Source organism: Stegostoma tigrinum, chromosome 6 (genome assembly GCF_030684315.1).
Source record: "Stegostoma tigrinum isolate sSteTig4 chromosome 6, sSteTig4.hap1, whole genome shotgun sequence".
Lineage (NCBI taxonomy): Eukaryota > Metazoa > Chordata > Chondrichthyes > Orectolobiformes > Stegostomatidae > Stegostoma > Stegostoma tigrinum.
Window position 1 is genome coordinate 97,445,887 of NC_081359.1, and position 21,826 is coordinate 97,467,712.

The 21,826-nt window shown below is 40.6% G+C and overlaps 1 protein-coding gene across 9 annotated transcripts in view; it reads right to left on the reverse strand.

The window, feature by feature from the left end:
* Positions 1–21,826, reverse strand: part of herc2 (HECT and RLD domain containing E3 ubiquitin protein ligase 2) — a 218,449-nt gene that overhangs the window by 181,090 nt on the left and 15,533 nt on the right. For 6 of the 9 annotated variants that reach the window (XM_048532265.2, XM_048532267.2, XM_048532266.2 and 3 more), the window contains exons 2-8: positions 20,818–20,935; positions 18,695–18,832; positions 9,598–9,817; positions 4,696–4,796; positions 4,439–4,595; positions 4,234–4,344; positions 1,627–1,792 (exon numbers count right to left, since the gene is read on the reverse strand). In XM_048532265.2, the coding sequence (XP_048388222.1) occupies positions 1,627–1,792; positions 4,234–4,344; positions 4,439–4,595; positions 4,696–4,796; positions 9,598–9,817; positions 18,695–18,832; positions 20,818–20,935 (1,011 nt within the window). The remainder of the gene's footprint in view (positions 1–1,626; positions 1,793–4,233; positions 4,345–4,438; positions 4,596–4,695; positions 4,797–9,597; positions 9,818–18,694; positions 18,833–20,817; positions 20,936–21,826) is intronic. The other 3 variants (XM_059646786.1, XM_048532268.2, XM_048532264.2) reach the window with 1 other exon arrangement.

Sequence of the window (21,826 nt, forward strand, 5' to 3'; positions counted from 1 at the left end):
TAAGCTAGTCATGAACTCGGAGCTAAGATGCTTGTGATGGTTAATGCCAAGTATGACGATCAAAGAGGCTATTGATGAGGGAGTCTCGAGAATGAACAAGTACTTCAGAAAAATGCATACTCCAGTTTACAGCCTTGAATAATCCAGAAGATACGAAGCTAGTCGTTTTAAACGATGCTACACATGCAAATCTTCTGAGTAGACATTGGAGTATGACAGAGTTCATCATGTTCTTGATGGAAAATAATAATAGTGCTCTTCATTGGCATGGGAAACCAAAAAAAATAAAAAAGATAACTTATGGAAACAGAGATAATGGGAACTGCAGATGCTGGAGAATCCAAGATAACAAAGTGTGGAGCTGGATGAACACAGCAGGGCAAGCAGCATCTCAGGAGCACAAAAGCTTTTGTTTCGGGCCTAGACCCTTCTCTGATGAAGGGTCTAGGTCCGAAACGTCAGCTTGTGCTCCTGAGATACTGCTGGGCCTGCTGTATTCATCCAGCTCCACACTTTGTTATCATGGAAACGGAAATTGCTGGAGAAATTTAGCAAGTCTGACAGCGTGATACTGAATTGAATTGAAATGAACAGAATTAGCTTCATTACCACATGTACTCTATTGCGTACAGTGAAACGTTTAAAACGTCGCCATATACGGCACCAGCTTAGGTACAAAGATATCTAGGTATAGATTCTTGAGTGCAAATTCTTAAAACTGAAAAAAAATAGAAAAAAAGACATAAAAAGGCCAGCAATAACGGACCTCCAAAGTACAAAATCAGTAATAAATTAGAAAAAACTAAATTCAGAATGTTGACAATAACATAATTTTAAAAAATAAATATTAAAAAGAGAACTTAGAACAAAGTCCATTTCACAGCTCTGGGACCTGACACCACCCCCCCCAGCTTTATACCTGTTCAGTCAACGCAGGGGAGAATATGGGCAAATGATATTAGACCACGAGACAGAAGCAAAGGTGGTCACTCGGCCCATTAAGTCCATTCTGCCATTCAATGAGATCTTATAATCTTCAGCTTTACTTTGCTGTTTTTTTTCCCCCTATAATCCTTGATTCTCTTACTGAATAAAAATCTGTATCTCAGTCTTGAATATACTTAATGACCCATCTTCAATAGCTCTCTGCAGTTAAGATCCACGGATCCAAAACCCTCAAAAGAAATACCACATAAATTTGTCTTAATGTGCAATCTCTCGCTCCAAGGCTATGCTCCAACAAGGCAAAATAACCATTCCATATCCACCTCATCAATCAGGTCAACTGTTTTCGATATTCCAAAGAGTATAGGCCCAATCAGTGGGTAACAGTAGTTGGAACAGCACCAGAAATTTCTGAGGAAGGGTCTTGGCCCGAAACATCAGCTTTCCTGCTCCTCTGATGCTGCTTGGCTGACTGTGTTCATGCAGCTCTACACCTCGTTATCTTGGATTCTCCAGCATCTGCAGTTCCTACTATCTCTGAAACCATTCTCAGCAAACTTCTTCCAAAAATTCACACAAGGGCTCATGGAACTCCTTACATTTTATACCACAATGTGAGAGAAACGAATGCAGTACTTAGTTTTTAATGACATGAAAGCATGTTCCCAAATCTATTCATACCTCTTCATCTGCAGTTGGCATATCTTTCCCACACTGTATATTCTGGAATCTCTGCAGAAGAGGTAAAAGTGGTGCGCTGGTACCTTGTGAAGATCTTTCATTGTCAGTTTCCCTGGTTCCATTTTCCCAAAGCTGCAGTAGTAGCAAAACAGCGGACAGCATTTGGCTAATAAGAAAAAATGATATTCAATAAGACAGACAATCAAAGCAAGGTTCTCTCATGGTTGATATATTGCGTCAATTTTTCTTAAAAAACTGCATCCTGACAGCATAATGTTGGTGAACTGTACAAACACATTTCCTGCAAATTCAAGTGGTCACTCAATTACAAGTCTAGATACTGACTATCAATAGGTCACTTAAACTTAGAAATCACAGCTAAGCCCATTCCTATTCTCATCTGACAACTACCCCAATGCATTATGAACAATGAAAATATCATTTAAATAACACTTAAAGGAAAGCTCAAAGCAAGTCATTCACAACAGCAAGGCAAAAAATTGGTGCAAAACACCAATTTGAAGCGGTGACCAATACTTAGAGAAAGTATATTCTTTGAAAAGTAGCTAGAATGCCAGGCTACATTTTCAAATCTCATGAAATCTGTGTCCTTGATCCTTTTGTAAGTGGGACCAGTTACCGCTGTCTACTGTAGGGAAATCTCTCAAGTTTTTGTCAGCTTCTACAAGATATCTTCTTCGCATTCTTCTCTCCAAGAAAAACAAACAAACATTCTCAGCTCCTCTATTCTCATGACTGTAGGCCTTGGAACCATTTTTATTTATTTCTGCAACATTCTCCAATGCATTCACATCCTTCCTACAGCACAGCACCCTGAACTGTACACCATACTCCAGCTGAAATTTAACAAGCATTGTGTACAGATTCAGTGTAACCTCCTTGCTCATCTATGCACCTGTTAATAAAGTCATTAAGCCTTATTAGCTGCTCTCTCCAGCTGTTCTGCTACCTTCAATGATCTATCCAACAATTCTTCTTCAATTTTGAACAGAGTGTAATTACTTCTATCAGCATCACTTACCACATCAAATCTTCCTTTGTGCTAGGTATGACTCCAACCAGCGGAAAGATTTTCCCTTGAATCCTATTGGTTCAGTTTTGTTACTATTCTATTACACAGTAAAATACTACTTTGATATCAAGAACAATCATCCTTCTGGAATTCAATACTTTTGCTCATTTTGGACCAAGATCCAGAGATGAGGGGGGCTGGTGGAACCCAAATTGAGCAGTGAGCAAGTGAACATTGAGTAAATGCTTGTTAATACCACTATCGAAGATCGATCCTTTTTTTAAAATGTTGGGAGGAAATACCCAGACAGTTTTCCACTCTGCCAGGTCAGTACCAGTGTTAGGAAGTGTGTGCTACTAACTAAGCTACAAATGAAACAAGAGGGACAGAATACTGTTACAACCCAAGCAATTACAAAGGGTAGGAGTAAAGATCAGAATTTAAGTTTGGAAGAGCTCCCACTGGTGCACAACAAAATCAAGACATTGACTTGATAAACCGAAAGTCAAATTTAATCCTGTAAAGTGTCTAAATTCATGTTCTGACAGGTCTAGAACGTCACAGGCAGGAATCTGAAAAATTAATCTGAAGTATAAAAAGTAATTTTGCAAAAACCTTGAAATATATTAAAATGCAAAACATTTTTTAAAAATTCTATTTCATTCAAGGAAGACTGAATTACAGCACAGCTTGTGTCACAATACTCATATACGAAGAAATTAAATTGGCTTAAAATATGAAAACATCTAACATACACCAAAATTACAGAAGCCAGCAGATAACAGGAAGATGGTTGATTGGTTATTAGAAGTATGAATGTTGAATTAAAATTACATTCAAACTACCAACCAATGCACTTGTGCTAAACTATAGACACTGAAGTACAGAAAGATTCCATCACCTTAAGTACTTCACCGTAATCCTGATCTACATAAAGGTCATTATGGCTTCAACCGTAACCACCACTGAAAGCCCATTAAAAATGGTATTGTAGGGCCAGGAGATGCAGGAATATCCATCCTTGATTAGTTCCATTCCCCATCATCAGGACACCCCTGAAGCCGACTGCTGGCAAAACAAGCAGTTCAAAACTGGAATAATGGCAATGTGCAAACGACAGGTATCATCAAGCCCACCAGATTATATCACTTTCAAAGTCAGCCATGATGCAAGCCCTGTAGTTCAGACTCACAAACTGGGGTCACAACCAATTTTTAAAAGTTTCAGTGCAAAGACGTGCAGGCTAGGCAGATTAGCCATGGGAAATGCAGGGTACAGGAATGAGACAGTGAGATTGGTCTGGGTAGGATGTACTTCAGAGGGTGAGTGCAGATTCGATGGGCTGAAAGGCATGCTTCCACACCATAAGAATTCAATGATCTAAGTATTTTTGAAATAAATTTGAACAAATGGAACAGCTAGATTATCAACAATTGCCTCAAACAAAGTTGACACCTTCGTTATCTATTACTAAGGGAGTGTTGGGTGAGCAACTACCTGAAAATAAAACAATTTAGTTTAAAAATTCGGTCAGGGAAATTAGACATGAAAATACACTATTTCACACTTCTTACCTCAGTGTTCCCCTTTGTACTGCCAATTCTAGAAGTATTGCAAGAGCCAAATGCTGGTCTTGAAGTGGAATGTTCCCTGACCCCTTAGAGCTTGGTGCTCCATGAAGATCACTGTACAACAGAATTTTAAGCAGATTATATAAAACAGTAATGTTCCTTTCTGGTCAAAATATCAAACTTAAGCTTGTCAATAATACCAACTTACCCTGTAACAACAGACCTGAGAAATTTTGTTGCTCTCTCCACTACTTCTAGCCACACACTGGATACTGTGCCTTCATCAAAGAGTGATGCCTCTGGGAGAGAACGAAGTGCATCAAGAGATTCCTGCAGTAACTCACTGCACAGGTCTGCATCCTCACCTTAAAAGTAAAAAAAAAACAAAAATATGCCGAGAGAGTTTACCAAAAATGTGAAATCTGCATTTAGCCCTAAAAACAAATTCCACACCATCCCCGTTACCTGATCTCCAAGCTCTGCGAAGGAATGCAAAGGCAAATGAAAGTGCTGCTCTGGATCCAACCCTGGCAAGTCCTTCAACACCTTTCCCAACTGGCCTAGAACTGTAAGTTTTAAAAGATGTTAAAATGATGCATGCAATTTTTTTTAAATACTCAAAACGCAAGCTAAACAAGCATTTTCTTCTTCAGTTACTCCCTAAATGCACCAGATCTCGATAGCAGCCTCACTCTTATACATGCCAGAGGTACCTCCAAATAGCAACTAGCTTCTACCATCTTACTACAACAGCCATTCTTCACTAGTAAATCTGCTTAGAGTAGAGTATCAGCAGCTTAGCCGAGTGCAGAGGCATTCATTAATAAAACCCAATGCTGCTCTCATCTGACACTGACAAATTCCATGTACTTTTCCTAAGTCACTCGATAGCAATCTGGAAAGGAGCCTGCACCAATTTTTCCATTACCCGACTTTGAGCCACTTCAGTAAATTCTTACATCCCAAATGATACCAGCTCATGAACAGACTGAAAAACTGAACCTGGTCTTCTGTATGTTAAAATGTACCACTGAATAGGCAGAGTGAAGGTCAAAAATCGCATGACACCAGGTTATAGTCCAACAGGTTTATCTGACACTATGCCCGAGGAAGGAGTTGAGCTCTAAAACCTGTTGGGCTATAGTCTGGTGTTGTGTAATTTTTGACCTCGCCCATCCTCGTTCAACACCAGCATGAGTTTCTTTTTTAATAAGTGTTTAAATTTAATAACTAAATTGAACCAATTTCTACCATTGAAACAGAGAAAGTGGAAGGAGTAGGTCACTCAATCCTTTGAGCCTGCTCCATCATTCATATTATGATCATGGCTGATGATCTCAAGGGACTGTTCCTGCTTTTCCCCCCATATAGCTTGATCCCTTTAGCCCCCAGTGAAATATCCAACTCTTGCATGAAATTAAACAAGATTTAGACCTCAACTGCTTTCTGGAATAGCAAATTCCAAAGGCTTTCCACTTGCGGGTTAAACAGTTTCTCCTCATCTGTCCGATATGGTTTACACTGTAACCTTACTCTGACTCCTGGTTCTAGAATCCCATCATCAGGAACACCATTCCTGCGCCTACCCTGTCCAATCCTGAGATCACGCCCCCCGCCTCATTCTTCTGTACTCCAGCAAGTGCAACCCTAACCTCTCCTCATATCAACACCAACATCGCAAGAATCAATCTAGTGAACTTTCACTGCATTCCTTCAATAGTTAGAACACCCTTCTTTAGGCAAGGAGACAAAAACTACACACGATATTCCAGGTGTGGTCTCACCAAGCCCCTTTATAATTGCAGCAAGGGGTCCTGTACCTGAATCCTCACACTATGACTTTGATTTTTAATTCACTCATGGATCATGGGTGTTGCTGGGTGGCCGGATATATTGCCTATCCCTAGCTGCCCTTGAGAAGGTGGTAGTGAACTGCCTTCTTGAACAGCTGCAGTCCATGTGCTGTAGATAGACACACACTGCCCTTAGGAATGGAATTCCAGGATTTTGACTCCACAGTGAAACAATGGCAATTTATTACTAAGTCAGGAAAATTGCCTTGGAAAGGAATTTGCAGGTGGTGTTGGTCCCAAGCATGTGCTGCACTTATCCTTCGAGATGGATGTGGTTGTGGGTCTGGGAGGTGGTACCTAAGATCTTGGATGAATTTTGATGCATCTTGTAGATAGTACACACTGCTGCTGAGTGTTGGTGGTGGAGGGAGTGGATGCAGTGCCAATCTAGCAGGCTACTTTGTCCTGGATGTCAAGCTTCAAATGTTGTTGGAGCTGTACCCATCTGAGCAAGGGAAGAGCATTCCATCACACTCGTGACTTGTGTCTTGCAGATGGTAGACAGGAGGGGAGATACTTGCCACATTATTCCTCGTCTCTGACCTGCTCTTGTGTCACTTTATTCATATGGAGTTTCTGGTCAATGGTAATCCCCAGGATGTTGATAGTGGGGATTTCAGTGATGGTACGTGATTGAATATCAAGGGTTGGTGATTAGATTTGCGCTTATTGCAAATGGTCATTGCCTAGCATCTGTGTGGTGTGAATGTTATTTGCCACTTATCAGCCCAAGCCTAGATATTGCCCAAATCTTGTTGCATTTAAACATGGACTAATCCATTATCTGAAGAGTTACGAAGTGCTCAGCATTCAGCAACTATCCCCAGTTCTGATCTTACGATGGAGGGAACGTCATTGATGAAGCAGAAGGCCTTTGAAAGTTCAAATAAACCACATCCACTAACTCCCCCTCATCAACTCTACCAGTTATATCCTCTAAGAATTCCAGTAGATTTGTCACGCATCTTTTCCCTTATATAAATCTATGCTGACTCTGTATGATTCTCCCAGTGTTTTCCAAATGTTCAGCTATTAATTCTGACATAAGGAACTCCAGCATTTTCCTTGTTATCAAAATGAGACAGATTGATCTGTAATTCCTGGATTTCTCTTTGCCATCCTTCTTAATAGAGAGATTTTGGCTATCCTCCAAACTAGCAATTGTTCCAGAGTCTATAGAATCTTGGAAGATGACCAATAATGCATCCACTATTTCTAGAGCCACTTCCTAGTAGATGTAGATTAATAGGGCCTAAGAATTTGTCGACCTTCAAGCCCATCAATTCCCCTAACACCATTTCCATCCTGATACTAATTTCCCTCAGTACTTCCCTTTAAGCAATGTTCCCCAAGATCTCATTGCCAACTCATACCACATACCATCCTAATGTTTCAGACAAGTCAAAAACTTTGAAAATATCCCACTGCATTCGCACAGGAAATCTCAAATAAAGCAGTCAACATTATGCTTACCCATCTATTAGCAAACAAGAAAGAAAAACAGAAATTCTTTAACTGATGGCACAGTTCAACAACTCCAGTCCGATTCCACTTCAATGGAACGTAACAGGAGCCACAACGTGCACCTGTCTTTGCAATTAATCTTACATAAGTTCAGTTCACTAATACTGACCTGTGAAGGTCTTCAGGCCACATTTTCAGCCTAGTAGAACATTTAACCATTCACAAAGGGAACAAGGTCAATAAGACAATTCAGTAAACCTTTATTTTTTGCAATAATATAACATGGGGAATAAAGGTTTGGCAATAAAGGCAATGGAAATTGAAGTTAGTATCCCAAGTTATTGTTCAATAGAGACAGCATGACCTGATTTTGGCCAAAGTTTAAACAAAAAAAAAATCAAAGATCAAAAATCAATTGTAAATAGTGAGAAGCAATTCCACTTCAAGTGTCTGACTAATCCCTTTTATGTGTAAACATAATAAGCCTGAAATTAAGATATTTTGTTTTTAGAAATACAGAAAAATAATTTATGTAGCACATTAAAAATGCAAAATATTCCAAATTCTTTAATGAAAAGCCAAACTACTACAATGGATAGGAAGAGGATGGAACCACTGACAAGTCTTCTTAATGTTTGGGTGGAGGAAACTCTGGCTTGTCCAGGACCGAGTGACAGACAACGACAGTGATGAGATCACAACAGAGATAGTGGAAAGGAGGAGTCGGTCACGGTCAACATGTGGTAGGTGACACTACATTTGCTGATAATGTCATCAAGAGTCAGCAGGCAGATAAACAACAGGAATGAGGACAAGGAATAGATTTTTGCGAGACTCCAGAAGATAATTCCAGAACAATAGGGTACTACTCATCTTTACTTCTGACCCTACTAAATTCCATATTCAAAGGATGATCCTCTGCCAATTCCTCCATCACCTGCAAGATACTACAGCCAAACACATTTTCCTCTCTCCTCCACCAATAGCATTCTTCAGGGACTGTTCCCTCCGTGACACCTTGGTCTATTTCTCTATCACTCCCAACATTTCCCGACTTCCCTATAGACCTTCCCAAGCAATCACACAAGGTGTAACACTTGTCCATTCACCTCCTCCATCCTCAGTGCCCAAGGCCAGATGAAGTAGCAATTCACTTGTACTTCTTTCAATCTGGTCTCCTGCATTTGCTACTCACAATGCAGGTTCCTTTACCTCAGCAAGACCAAATGCAGACAAGGTGATCTCTTCGCAAAACACCTCTGGTCTATCCATTGTAATGCCGCTAACCTCACATCTGTTTACCATTTCAATAAACCACTTTGCTCATATGCTAACAGTTCTGCTCTGGGCCCGGTGCAACATTCCACTGAAGCACAATGCAAGCTCAAGGAACGCCACCTCATTTCCCATGCCAACTTTAGGGGCTCAAGATTTCTGTTTTAATTTCAACAACTTCAGAAACTGATACATTAGGTCGGTTCTCCATTTTCTTTACATTCTCTCCCCCACCCTTTCTCTACCCACCCACCCCCACAATATTGCGCAGCCTTGTCATATTTGTGTCTCGTTTACTACGTACTTAGTAGAAAGCACCAATTCTCTTTTTTACATCTTAATATACAAGATTTTTTCATCATTCTTTTCTTTTTCCACTATTGACAACCCATGCGTCTTGTGTACTGAGCCTCTATGCCATCTGCTCTTCCTTTCTCAAAAGTATACAAAGAAACAATCTTCCAACTCCTTTCAGTTCTAAAGAGGAGGTACAACTCATGAAACATTGGCTCTATTTCTCTCCACAGCTGCTACCAAACCTGCTGAGTTTCTCCAGTGTCGTGTGCTTGTTAGCGAGAATACAGCTGAGGGAGCAGAGGTGGGTCTTGAGAATAAGATACATTCAGAGAAAGCAAAAAAGGAGATGGGAAAGCAACTGGAGAACAATGATTTCAAGATTATGGCAAGCACAGGGAAAAGTTTGACAGTAGAAGGAACTGAAAGGATGGTCTCAAACATATTGATAAAATGGGGACAATGTTAGCTTGAAATATACCTTTTCTTGTCAGCAACAGGCATGGGTACATTAATACTCTTCCATTTAACGTTTGTATGTTCCAAGAGTACACTTCTACTGAGTGCAATGAAGTATCGGTCAAGGACTGCCAATCTCTGTTTCAGTCTTATCCCAGAGAGGGTTGTGGTTGCGGCTTGTGCAGCAATCGTCTGCTGTTCCTTCACAAGTATATGTAGACATTCTTTCAATTCACTCACATCTGCAATTAAAATTTAATAAAAGTTACTTCCAAGGAGTAAAAGTAAAATGGAGCTACATGGTGCCACTGTAACCAAGTACATAGAACAGTACAGCACAGTACAGGCCCTTTGGCCCACGATGTTGTGCCACGTATTATCCTACAAAGATCAATCTACCCTGCATACCCTACATTTTACTATCCTCCATGTGCCTACCCAAAAGTAGTTTTAAAAAGTCTCTTAAGTATCTGACTCCACTACCACTGCCAGCAGCACGTTCCGTACACCCAACACTCTCTAAGAACCTACCTCTGACATCTCTGCTATACCTTCCTCCAATCACCTTAGAATTTATTATGCCCCCTCATAATAGTCATTTCTACACTGGGAAAAAGTTTCTGACTATCTTTGCCTCATCATCTTGTAAACCTCTATCAAGTCACATCTCATCCTTCTTTGCTCCAATGAGAAAAGCTCTAGCTCCCTCAACCTTTCCTCCTAAGACCTACCCTCCAGTCCAGGCAGCATCCTGGTAAATCTCCTCTGTACCCTCTCTAAGGCTTCCACATCCTTCCTATAATGAGGTGACCAGAACTGAACACAATATTCCAAGTGTGGTCTAACCAGCGTTTTATAGAGCTGCAGCATAACCTCACAGCTCTTAAACTCAATTCCCCTGTCGATGAAAGCCAACACACTATACGCCTTCTTTATAACCTTAACAACTTGGGTCGCAACTTGGAGAGATCCATGGCCATAGATCCCAAAAATGTAAGGAACAGCAATCATTAGGTCTTGCAGAAAGAAACATAAAAATGTACACCACTTGCATGATAGTTTATTGTACTGCACCCTTCTGTGCAAAAAATTTCACAATTTAGTGCTGCCTCACAGATTAGAATAGAACCCCAGATATATCCAACATCCTGTTTCATTTGCGTTCAACAGGAAAGACACCAACTTCAAACCTAGACAGAAAAGTGTTCATCTTTCCACGTTCCCTGATCAAGTTTGAAAATTTAAAGGATATATTAATCTATGTTATTGCAACAAATGAACAGTCACTTCAAGCAAATTAAGCATTTTTGAGCACCAGACAGCCCCAAAGTCACAAATCTACATGCATAGGACTCAAGGTCCAAAGAAATAGTAATCCAAAAAAATATATACTTTTGTAGGAAGATCGCAAGCAATCTGTATTTCCTACATTAGCAATTAAAATTGAAAATCAGATAAGCATACGGCATCGGTTCCCAAAGTCAATTTGACATTCTCACTTTCCTTATCCCTCCAAACAAACACAAAGCCAAGCAGAAACAATTTAGCATGAAACAGATGCTGTTGGACCTGCTGAGTTGCTCCAGCAATCCTGCTTTTGTTACATAACTAATATATTTCTTCTAGCCGTATATTATAGTAATAAAAAGGTCACTTTTGAATTTCAGTGTGGAAAAGCTTAAAAGGAATGGAATGAGAGAATAAACGAAGAGGCTGAGAAGAAAGTAAGACAAACAAAAAAATATGAGAGACAGTAAACGGTTTAGTGAAAAATAAAGAAATAAAGAGGTAGAAACAAAGTATAAGATGCAGTGACAAGGTAAAAGAACAGGACAGAAAAGGGAAAGACAACAATTGACAATTACGGGGAATGTATATCTCAACCTGGAGAAAAGAGAGGAGAAAAAGACATTGCGGAGAATGGGGAAATTGGATTGAAGCACAGCAAAGAGAGACTTTGGCAGCATGCTGAAGAGTGGCTAACTGAGTAGAAAAAGTTACACAGAAGAGTTCCAGCTTGAACAATAGGTAGGAAATTGTGCCTTGTTGAATTTGAAGGAAAACCAGAAGATACTCATTACAAGTTGGTAGGTTATGGTGACAACTGCTTCCATGAAACAATAATGAGTTGAGGCTCATTCCATGTATGCCATTCAAGTGACTCTGTGGAGCTGGTCAGAATGGAAGTGTTAGAAATTGGGAGAGCAACAGTTGAGATTTTTTGGGTACTAATGGTTTACATCATTTGTTCAATAACCTTAACCACCGAAGCAGCAAAGTAGTTAAAATTGTTTACTTTGACATTGTAACAAGATGACCATTCTAGTGAAAAATATGCTTCTAAACTACCGTGAGAAACGTATGTGTCTTCAATGTCTGCAAATTTCACAGATAATTTAACAGACTTGGTAATATAGAACATCATTCTCTTTTATTTGTTGTTTGCTACTTTAAGTGGAGCAGTTAAGTGTTAGATCCATCCTCACTACTCCATCTGCTTCAGTATGGCACTTAGCCTGTTTGTCACAATTAATACCGTTGGTCATTCAAAAATATTTTGAGGCACACAGAGGATCCAGCCTCATCCTTATTAGAGGATTTCCCAAATGTTCCACTACTCTTCAAGCAGTTGCTTTCTTTCTGTAAATAAACTCATATTGCAAACTCACAGGCAGGAATTTACAGTAGACTTAAATTTAGCGAAACGTCGCTTTCTAAAGACCACTCACTTCTTCGAAAAGGTCAAGGTTTGTCAGGTAGAAACCCTCCTGAAGCTCTTCTGGCTGTCATTCAAGGAAGTGATGGTGTTCGTGGTTGTGGCTAAACCGGAAAACCACATTAATGCTTTGGGAGCATGGGTTCAAATCCCACCAAAGCAGGTGGGGAGATCTGAATTCAATTTTCAACAACTGGGATTAAAAGCGAGCTGAACAGCAAACATATGGGGAGGCAATGGCCGAGTGGCATTATTGCTGGACTGTTAACCCAGAGAGACAGATAATGTTCCATGAACCCATTGTTGATTTTCAGAAAAACCAATCTGGTTCACTCATGTCCTTTCGGCAGGAAAACTTCCCTAACCTGGTCTGGCTTACATGCGTCTCTAGACCTACAGCAATGTGGTTGACTCTAATCTGGCCTCTGGGCAATAAATGCTGTCTGGTCAGCAACACCTTCATCCCATGAATGAATGAAGAAAAAAAGTGATCATGTCAACAATCATGAAAACCTACCCAGTTCACTAATGTCTTTTAAGAGAAGGAAATTGCTATCTTACCAAGCCTCACCTAGACAGGACACCTGATTCAAAGCAATATGGTTGGCTCCTACCTGCACAGGCAATAAATACTAGCCTCGTCTACATCCCATCAAGGAATGCAAAAAACACAAGTCACGTTATTCTATTCAACCATTTTCATTCAGCAAATAGTAATTTGCACACAAAGGAGCTAACTACATCTGTAAGTGTTATTTCCCCAATAATACAGAAGAATACTGTGATCTAATTTTTGCCCAAGTATAATGAACTCCTTTAAGTTTTATTATGTCTAGCCTATTGAAATATCATATTTATTCCCGGTTGTTCCTTTCACTACTGAATGGTTATTGAGCCAGTGTTCAGCTACCTAAACTTGCTCACTTTGTCATGTCTAGGCTGTGCAACACCACTTTCCTGTCATGCAACTTCCAGGAATTAGCTTATCTGACACTTTACACTCAAATTTTTCTTACTAGATTAGAAGAATTTGTTTTGCAAGCTGAAAACTACAAAATCAATTTCAAAGCAATTTAACATTAAAAGTTTATTCCAAGTTAAGATGATTTGAAAATAATGAATATAAAAGCAGGTAGCAAAGGGTTACCTCCAAAATTGAGTAACTGTACAGACCGGAATAACGTTTTTTTAAACAAATTATAACATAATTTTAAAAAAGTTTAAGGTATCCTGTAAGTTTCTACACAGTTAATAACAAAAACAGGAGTTGCTAGAATAGCTCAGCAGGTCTGGCAGCATCTGTGAAGAAAAAAATCAGAGTTAACATTTCAGATCCAGTGACCCTTCTTCAAAACTCAGGGCCAGACCCAAAACATTGGCTGTTTCTTCACAATGCTGCCAGACCTGCTGAGCTTTTCCAGATACTCCTGTCTTTATTCTTGATTCACAGCATCTGCAGTTTTTAGTTTTTATTCTACATAGCTAATAACTTGGCTCCGTACTATGATGATGTCTATCATGTGCCAATGTTCACTTAACAGATCTGTCAGACTGGTCTTGTGATTCTTTTTCAGCTGTGCAACAAGCAGCTGCTCCACAAGCATTATCAGCCCTGCATGATGCATCCAGAAGATCTCAATGTTTTCGTGGACTAAGGAGTGACCTTTCCAAATACACTGTTGTCCAGGGTGACCCTGCAGCTAAATAAGTGAAACATTTGGCATGCAACCAAATTAAGAACGTAACATTTCATGCCTGCCTGTCATGTAAGTCAATATCCTCTGGCTGGTTTTGACCATTCTGAGCAGAAGTACATAATTTAAATAGGAAGCAATCAATACTGCACATATTGTACCCCTTGTAAAGTTGTTTATGCCTCCTCGTGACCATTCTTAATCATTGAATGTTTGATGTACTTCCCCTTACATGTTGTTAAGGCTGTCGAAAGTGTACACAATGATACGTTTTGTGACTAGAACTAGAGTTGAAATACATATGGCTATCTACCCGAAACACATATCTATGCACAGGGTAAACATTTATATAACTATGTCAGGCTCCGAGTGCCTCATGCAAGAAAGTTGTCAAGGCCAGGGATACTGTGTACAGAGTTTCACTAAAATATCAGGAGGTATGAATCACAAGGGGAGATTAAAGAAAATGCAGCTCTATTAATTTGAGCAACAATAACCAAGACATGTAGTAGATTAAAATTTAGCAGACAAGATGAAATTGATTCATAGAATCAGATTCTTAGAGGAGCAATCTGGCCTGTGCCAGCTCTCTGGCAGAGATGCCCGTTAATCCAGTTTCCCTGCTCTATATCCAGAAGCCAATAAATTTTGACATTTCAAGTATCTGTCCAATTCCCTTTTCAAAGTTATCAAATCAACTTCTAGAACCACGTTGGGCAACACATTTCGATCACAACTGACACCAAGCTCTCAGACTATATCCTGAAAAATAGCTTCTATTCAAATGGAGGTCGTAAATTTAAGATCAACGCTAAAACAATAAAGAGGGGGGGTTTGGCCTTTGTTTTTAAACAGAGGTTGTTAGGATACGAGGGAAGGGGCACAGTGGTGTTGATTTTGGACCCTGTATTTATACTGTCAACGGGACACAGTGACAGTTGTAATTTCACTGAATTAGCAATAACTGGAATAGATGTGTTGTCTTAGGAGGAAAAATTGGACAGATTAGACTCGTACCCAATGAAGTTTAAAAAAAACATGCAACTTGATTGAAACACACTCAAGATCCTGAATAGGCTGGAGAGGATGCTATGGGAACCTAAAATTAGGGGTCTTCATTTAAAAATAAGGTGATATCCATGTAAGACAGACATGGAGCTAAATTTTCCGAGTCACAAGTTGTCGGAACTTACTTCCTCAAAAGGTGGTGGAAGCTGTCTTCAAACATTTTTTTAAGGCAGAGGAGGATAGATTCTTGGTAAGCAAGGAGCTGAAAGATTAAAAGGGGTAGGTAGAAGGTGGAGTTACAATCAGATCAGCCATGCTCTCAATAAATGTTAGAGCAAGCTCAAGAGGCAAAATGGCCTAATCCTGCTCATAAATTGTATGTATGTTTGTATGTAATCCACGCAAATGTTAGAGGCACACAAGTTCAAATCCCAACGCAATCCCAGTCATGAATGAACATAAATTAATAATTCTGGAATTGACATTTTGCCTCAGCAAGGGTGGCCATGAAGCTATCAACAATCCTAAAACCTCATCTGGTTCATTAATGTCCTGTAGGTAATGATACATGTCTTTTTTATATGTTCTCCCTACATTTGACTCTGTGCAATCACATTCAAGTGGTTGACTTTCTCCGATCCTCTGAAGTGGTTCAGCAGTCCCTCAGTTCACAGGCAGTTAGGGATGCACCATAAAAGCAAATAAAGAGAGAATTTTTTTTCCTCTTTCAAGCATTTAAAAATGCTATGAGAAAAGCGCAGGAAAGTGGACCGTTGACACAATGGTCAAGTGGTTATCTGCTGTAAGCTCCAATGAAACCAACAAAGAAAGAAACTCCAAAAACAAAGATGGGGGAAAGCAAATCCATGAAAATTCAAACCTTCAAATGTCGCCAGAAAATTCACATCAGAACTCTGTCTCATTATTTTGTGCTTTTTGAAAAATACCAGTGGGTTTGTCAAGCATGATTTCCTTTTCATAAATCTACGCTGATTCTGTTAAATCCTGTCACTGTTTTCCAAGTGCTCCGATATTAAATCTTTTATCGTCTTTTTCCCCCATCTTGTAGCAAAACCAGTTTTAAAGCTAAACTAAACCAGTCCATCTTTCATGCACTAGTCGGAAACTGACTTTTAAACAAGTTCTCTGACTTATCAGCTAAGTTAAATTATGACCTTTAGTCTCTCACAAACCAGTGGAAAGTCTGTTAGGATGATGACTGAAGTAACATTGAGACCAGCATAGAAGTCATGAGGATCATCTCAGCAACAAAATGAAGGAACAAAGATTAATGTACTGTCTTTCCAGTTTTACTCCACTGCCCAATAACCAAATTTTCCTGGGTGTACGTCTGTGAAAAGGAGGGATTTTTATAAGGGGATTAGTGTTCTGATTAATGGTGTTGTACGCCAAAGGCTTCTAACTTTTTAACCTATCTGGTCTGTGCTTTCTATCAACCAGTAGGGATTGGTCACTGAGATGGGTGGGGCAGATAGGTGGGAGAGAAGATGGATAGGTTGTCAGGTCAAGGAGGCAGGGATTGCGGGGGGCGGGGCGGGTGTGGACATGCGATGAGACCCTGACCGAACAAGCAGCCCGCTGTTCGAACCCCAACCTCACCGTCAAATCCACTGATTTGCTGGAGAGGGTGGTGGTGGTAGTAAGGCGCACTGACCTCTACATCACGGAGGCCAGGTGCCAACTCTCTGATGCCTCCTCGATAGGACCCCATCCCTGATCGCCAAACCATCATCACCCAGACCATCAATAACCTTATCACCTCAGGAGACCTTCCATCCACAGCCTCCAACCTCGTCATTCCTCAACCCTGCACCTCACATTTCCATCTCCTTCCCAAAATCTACAAACCTGACTGCCCTGATTGTCTCTGCCTGCTCCTGCCTCACTGAACTCACCTCTGTGTACCTCGATTATTGCCTTTTCCTCCTCCCCGGTCCAGGAAGTCCTCACGCCCTCCACCTCCTCCAAGACTTGCAACTCCTCCACCCCCAACACTACATCTTCACCATGGACATCCGATCTCTGTATACTGGTATTCCCTAGGCAAATGACCTAAAAGCCCTCTGCTTCTTTCTCTCCCACAGGCCCAACTAGTACCCTTCCACCGGCACCCTCATCAGTTTAAGGGAACATGTCTGTACTCTAAACAACTTTTCCTTTAACTCCTCCCACCTCCTACAACCAAAGAGATGGCTATGGGCACCCATATGGGTTTGAGCTATGCCTGTCTTTTCATAGGATATATGGAACAGTCCCTCTTCCACCGCTACACTGGCACCATCCCTCACCTCTTCCTCTGCTACATCGATGACTGTATTGACACTGCCTCATGCTGCCATGACCAGTTCAACTTTACCAACACCTTTCACCCCAACCTCAAATTCACTTGGACCGTCTCCAAAACCTCCCTCCCCTTTCTGAGCCTCTCTAGCGCTGGTCACCGCCTCAGCACCAAAATCTATTTCAAACCCACCAACTCCCGTAGCTACCGTGACTACACTTCCTCTCACCCACCCTCCTGCAAGAATGCAATCCCTTACTCCCAATTCTGCCACATCTGCTTCCAAGATGGAACATTCCATTCCCAGACATCCCAGATGTCCTTCTACTTCAAGGACCACAACATCCCCACTCTGTTGATCCACAATGCCCTCAACTGCATTCAGTGTACCATCCTCCGCCACTTGCAATCCAACCCCAAAGAAATATTTCCTTCTCCACCCTTAGCTGCCTTTCATAGGGACCACTCACTCCACAACTCCCTCATCCACTCCACACTCCCCACCAACCCAACCAGCTTTCCCTGCAGGTCTAACAGGTGCTACACCTGACCCTACACCTCTCCTCTCATCTCCATCCAAGGTCCAAGAGAAACTTTCCAAATCCAACAGGAGTTCCTGGGCCAGGGAGGAGGAAAAGGCAATAAATCGAGGTACACAAAACCTGTACATTTTCCAACCTGTTCTACTGTATCCATTGCTCCCGATGTGATCTCCCCTACAGTGAGGCCAAGTGCAGACAAGGTGAGCAATTTGCAGAGCATCTGGACTCTGTGCACTATAATCAACACCACCTTCCAGCTGCCAATAGTTTTAGCTCCAACTCCTATTCCCTGGGTGACATGTCCATTTTGAGCCTCCTCCAGTATCGCAATGACATCACCACAATCTGGAGGAGCTGCACCTCATATTCTGCCTCAGGAGCCTATAGCTCAACAGCCTGAACATAGAATTCACCAATTTCAAAATATCCCACCCCAGCCTCATCCCATGTCTAACAGTTCCTCTCATCCCCGCCTCCTTGACCTGATACAACCTGTTCATCTTCTTTCCCACCAACCTGCTCCACCCTTCCCACTGACCAATCCTCACGACCGCATGCCTGCATATAATGATATGCTATCACTGTACCACCTATCTTCCTCAGCCCCACCCCTCCTCCCTCTATTTATTTCCCAGCTACCTTCCCCCTCCCCAGTCCCAATTAAGGGCCCTGGCCTGAAACATTGACTTTCCTACTCCTCTGACGCTGCCTGATCTGCTGTGTTCCTCCAGCTCCACAGAGTATTGGCTCTGACACCTACACTGGCAGTTCTTACTATCAAAACATAAACATACACATGTTGTCAGTACGATCAAAAATGTATTACAACACGTAAAGAGACCTTAAACTGTTATTACCTGGCTGTCTGCCCCAAACCCATGACTCGATAATTGTTTTGGCACGATAAGTGGACACTGGCGTCTCCTCTTCATCCTTTTTCTCTTTGTCATTCTGTTCATCCTTCTTTGACCCAGCCTGACATTCGTTATTGTCCTCTGGGGGAAAAAAAGAATCATATTTTAAGGCTCAGAATATAACTGTTGCGGAGCCAAATAAGACAGTAGAATAGAACACAAGACTTTCTGTGCATTGCAATGAAACACACTTAAAATAGGAGGAGCCACCTGTAAGGCTAAGCATTTAAAAACATGCTTGATTGTTCCATGCCTCAAAAATGTACCTTCAAACAGGGGATGGACAGGTAATGTATTCAACTTACTGTTAGACTTGTCATTTTTGAAAAATTACTGATCATCAGTGATCTGTGGAGATCACCAATTCCATTCTGAATTCTTGAGGAATATTTAATAACCATTTCCAAAACACTTAAGTTTCCATGATTCCAGCCTAGCCAATGTATCCAACTAATAAATCCACTATCATCTCATAAAACTTGATGTTTCCCCAATAGCTACCTATTACATTTTCTTTGTAATGTGAATGATATAATCAGACCACCTTCAACTCCATTAGTCTGGTCTCGCCTTCAAAAAGCTAACACCATCCAGAATAAAAGCAATCCATTTGACTGATACCCCATCCATCACCTTCAGCAGTCACACCCTTCACCACCAACATAAACAGACAAAGCAGAAAAGTCAACAACCTACATCCAAGGATTTTAAAGGGTTGCAAAGAAAAGGGAGGTACTGGCTGAAATATTCCTGAACTCACTGGATGCCAAGAAGGAACATAACATTTGGAAAAGCTTAGTGCAACCAAAAAGAGTCAACGTGGTTTTGTGAAAGGAAGCACACTTTGAGGATATACTAAGCACAGTTGATAATGTGGAACTGACAGATGTCGTTTGAATTTCTAGAAGGCATCCCATGAAATGCCACATAAAAGGCTACTCTGTAAGTCAGCAGCTCACAGTATTGAAGATTATTGATTGAAGATTTGTTAAAACGAAAGACAGGCACTCTGGATTAATGTGCCTTTTATAGGTGGGAAAGACAGTACTAATGGGTGTGCCATCAGGATCAATACCAGGGACTCAATCATATCTTATATACATTAATAACTTGCAGGAGGTAGCAAAGTGCAATGACTCCGAATTTGTTGATGGTACAAAAATAGGTATGAGGGTGTGTGAAGAGGAAAACATAAGGAATCTACAAGGAGATAGGCGAGTGACTGGGACAGAGGGATCTGGGTGCTCGTGCGTGTGATAAACAGACTATTAGCTTGCAAGTGCAGCCAGTAATTAAGACAGCAAACAGATTCTTAGTCTTTATTTCTACGGTTGGAGTTTAAAAGTAGAAGCCTGTTACACCTGTTTTTACCTCATTCAAAGATGCCAAAGTGGGAAATAGGGTCAACAGTATCTTTACAAGTCAGCGAATTAATATATCATCACTGATGTATGTGCATTACCAAGGGTCTGCTTTGGAGTTGGGCCAGAGTTTACTGGATGATAACCAAGATGAACTCAATCTCAGTAATGTTACTGTGGAGGCCACGTGGCTATTCAGATGTTTTTCCATGGGGCCCAGGACGGAAGCCTCAGTAAACTCAAGAGACCTTGACAGCTCTTATTGCCATATTTTAATTCTAAGTGACAATCAGACAGCCTGTGCTGCACTTCCATGCTTACATCTATGCCCTGCATAATCCTCAGTATTGCTGTATGAACTAAGTAAAAGACACATGGGCATTTGACAAGTCTTAAGAACAAAACAAAAGAGGAATCATATCAGACTGGATGGTTAACTTTGCTTCTCTCCACACACTGCCAGACCTGTTTCTCTCCAGTATTTTGTTTTCATTTCCAATCTCCAGCATTAACAGTACTTTGTTCTTATTTGGCTTTAAGTTGTCATCCATCTGTAGTCTTATTTTTAAAATTTGCCCGAATTCATTTATCTTCAAAAGACCCCTTTCAACATTTTCAATTTCAAAATCGAACTGTGGAGAAAAAACACAAACACGACAAGGTCGCTTAAAGGCTATTATTTTAACACCACACTTAAATTCTTACCTTTTGATGTTAATGAGTCATTAAGATTTTGCACTGCTTCAGGACCCGCATAAACAACTTCACCATCTTTGACCATTTCATTCCAAAGACCACAAAGTCCATCTCGAGTGAATGCAAGCTAAGATAGAAGTAAAAAACAGAAAGCTGACTAAGTACTAACTTACAAAAACCCTTCAACTTCAGAAATTAAAGCAAATGAGTCTACAGCACATGATGGCAAATTGGAAAAATAGTTCAAAATCAATTTTTTCCAATTCAGTATTTTACACATCAAAACTAAATATCTGCTATCTCATATCTGCAACACTTTTTCCAACGAAAGATTCTACATGTAAATTTCATGGCCCTGCAGAACAGAAGAGAATGCTGCTGCATTTACCTTGACACTGATGTAATCTCACTACAACAATTAGCTCCTTCTTAATCCCCATCCAAATTAAAACCCAAAATAACCCCACATGAAATCATATTCACTTATATCCAGAAAATCAAACACGTTTCTTCTTACAAACAGGCCAGCTCTTTTCATGCAAGGTCAGAAATCATGGACTCCCTAGCAAATTGTCATGTTCAAGCTGCAATCATTTGGCACACAGTAAATGACTCAGTCTAGCAATGCCACCACAGCTATCTGCAGCATTGAGGTGACGAGCTTGACAGCAGCACACTGACAATTTGATCATCAAATGATTTATGATTTGAACAGATCTGTAGAACGGCAGTTTCTTTTTTGTCAAATCTAATGGAGATCCATTTTTCTCTTTTGTTATCAAAATTAATATCAGCTCAATGCAGCCTAGATCAGGAATCTTAGGCCAATAGGAAACTTTACTGAGTAAGTGATGAGCTCACACGTTCACCTAAATGAACCCAACGTACCCAAACATCGCATTTATGCGAGCTGGATGAAATTCCATTTAAACCAAAATAAATACAAATGGCTTCTGCCAGATGCAAAACCAGAACACTGATACAGAATAAGGGAGATGCCAGAAGCAAAAATTAACTA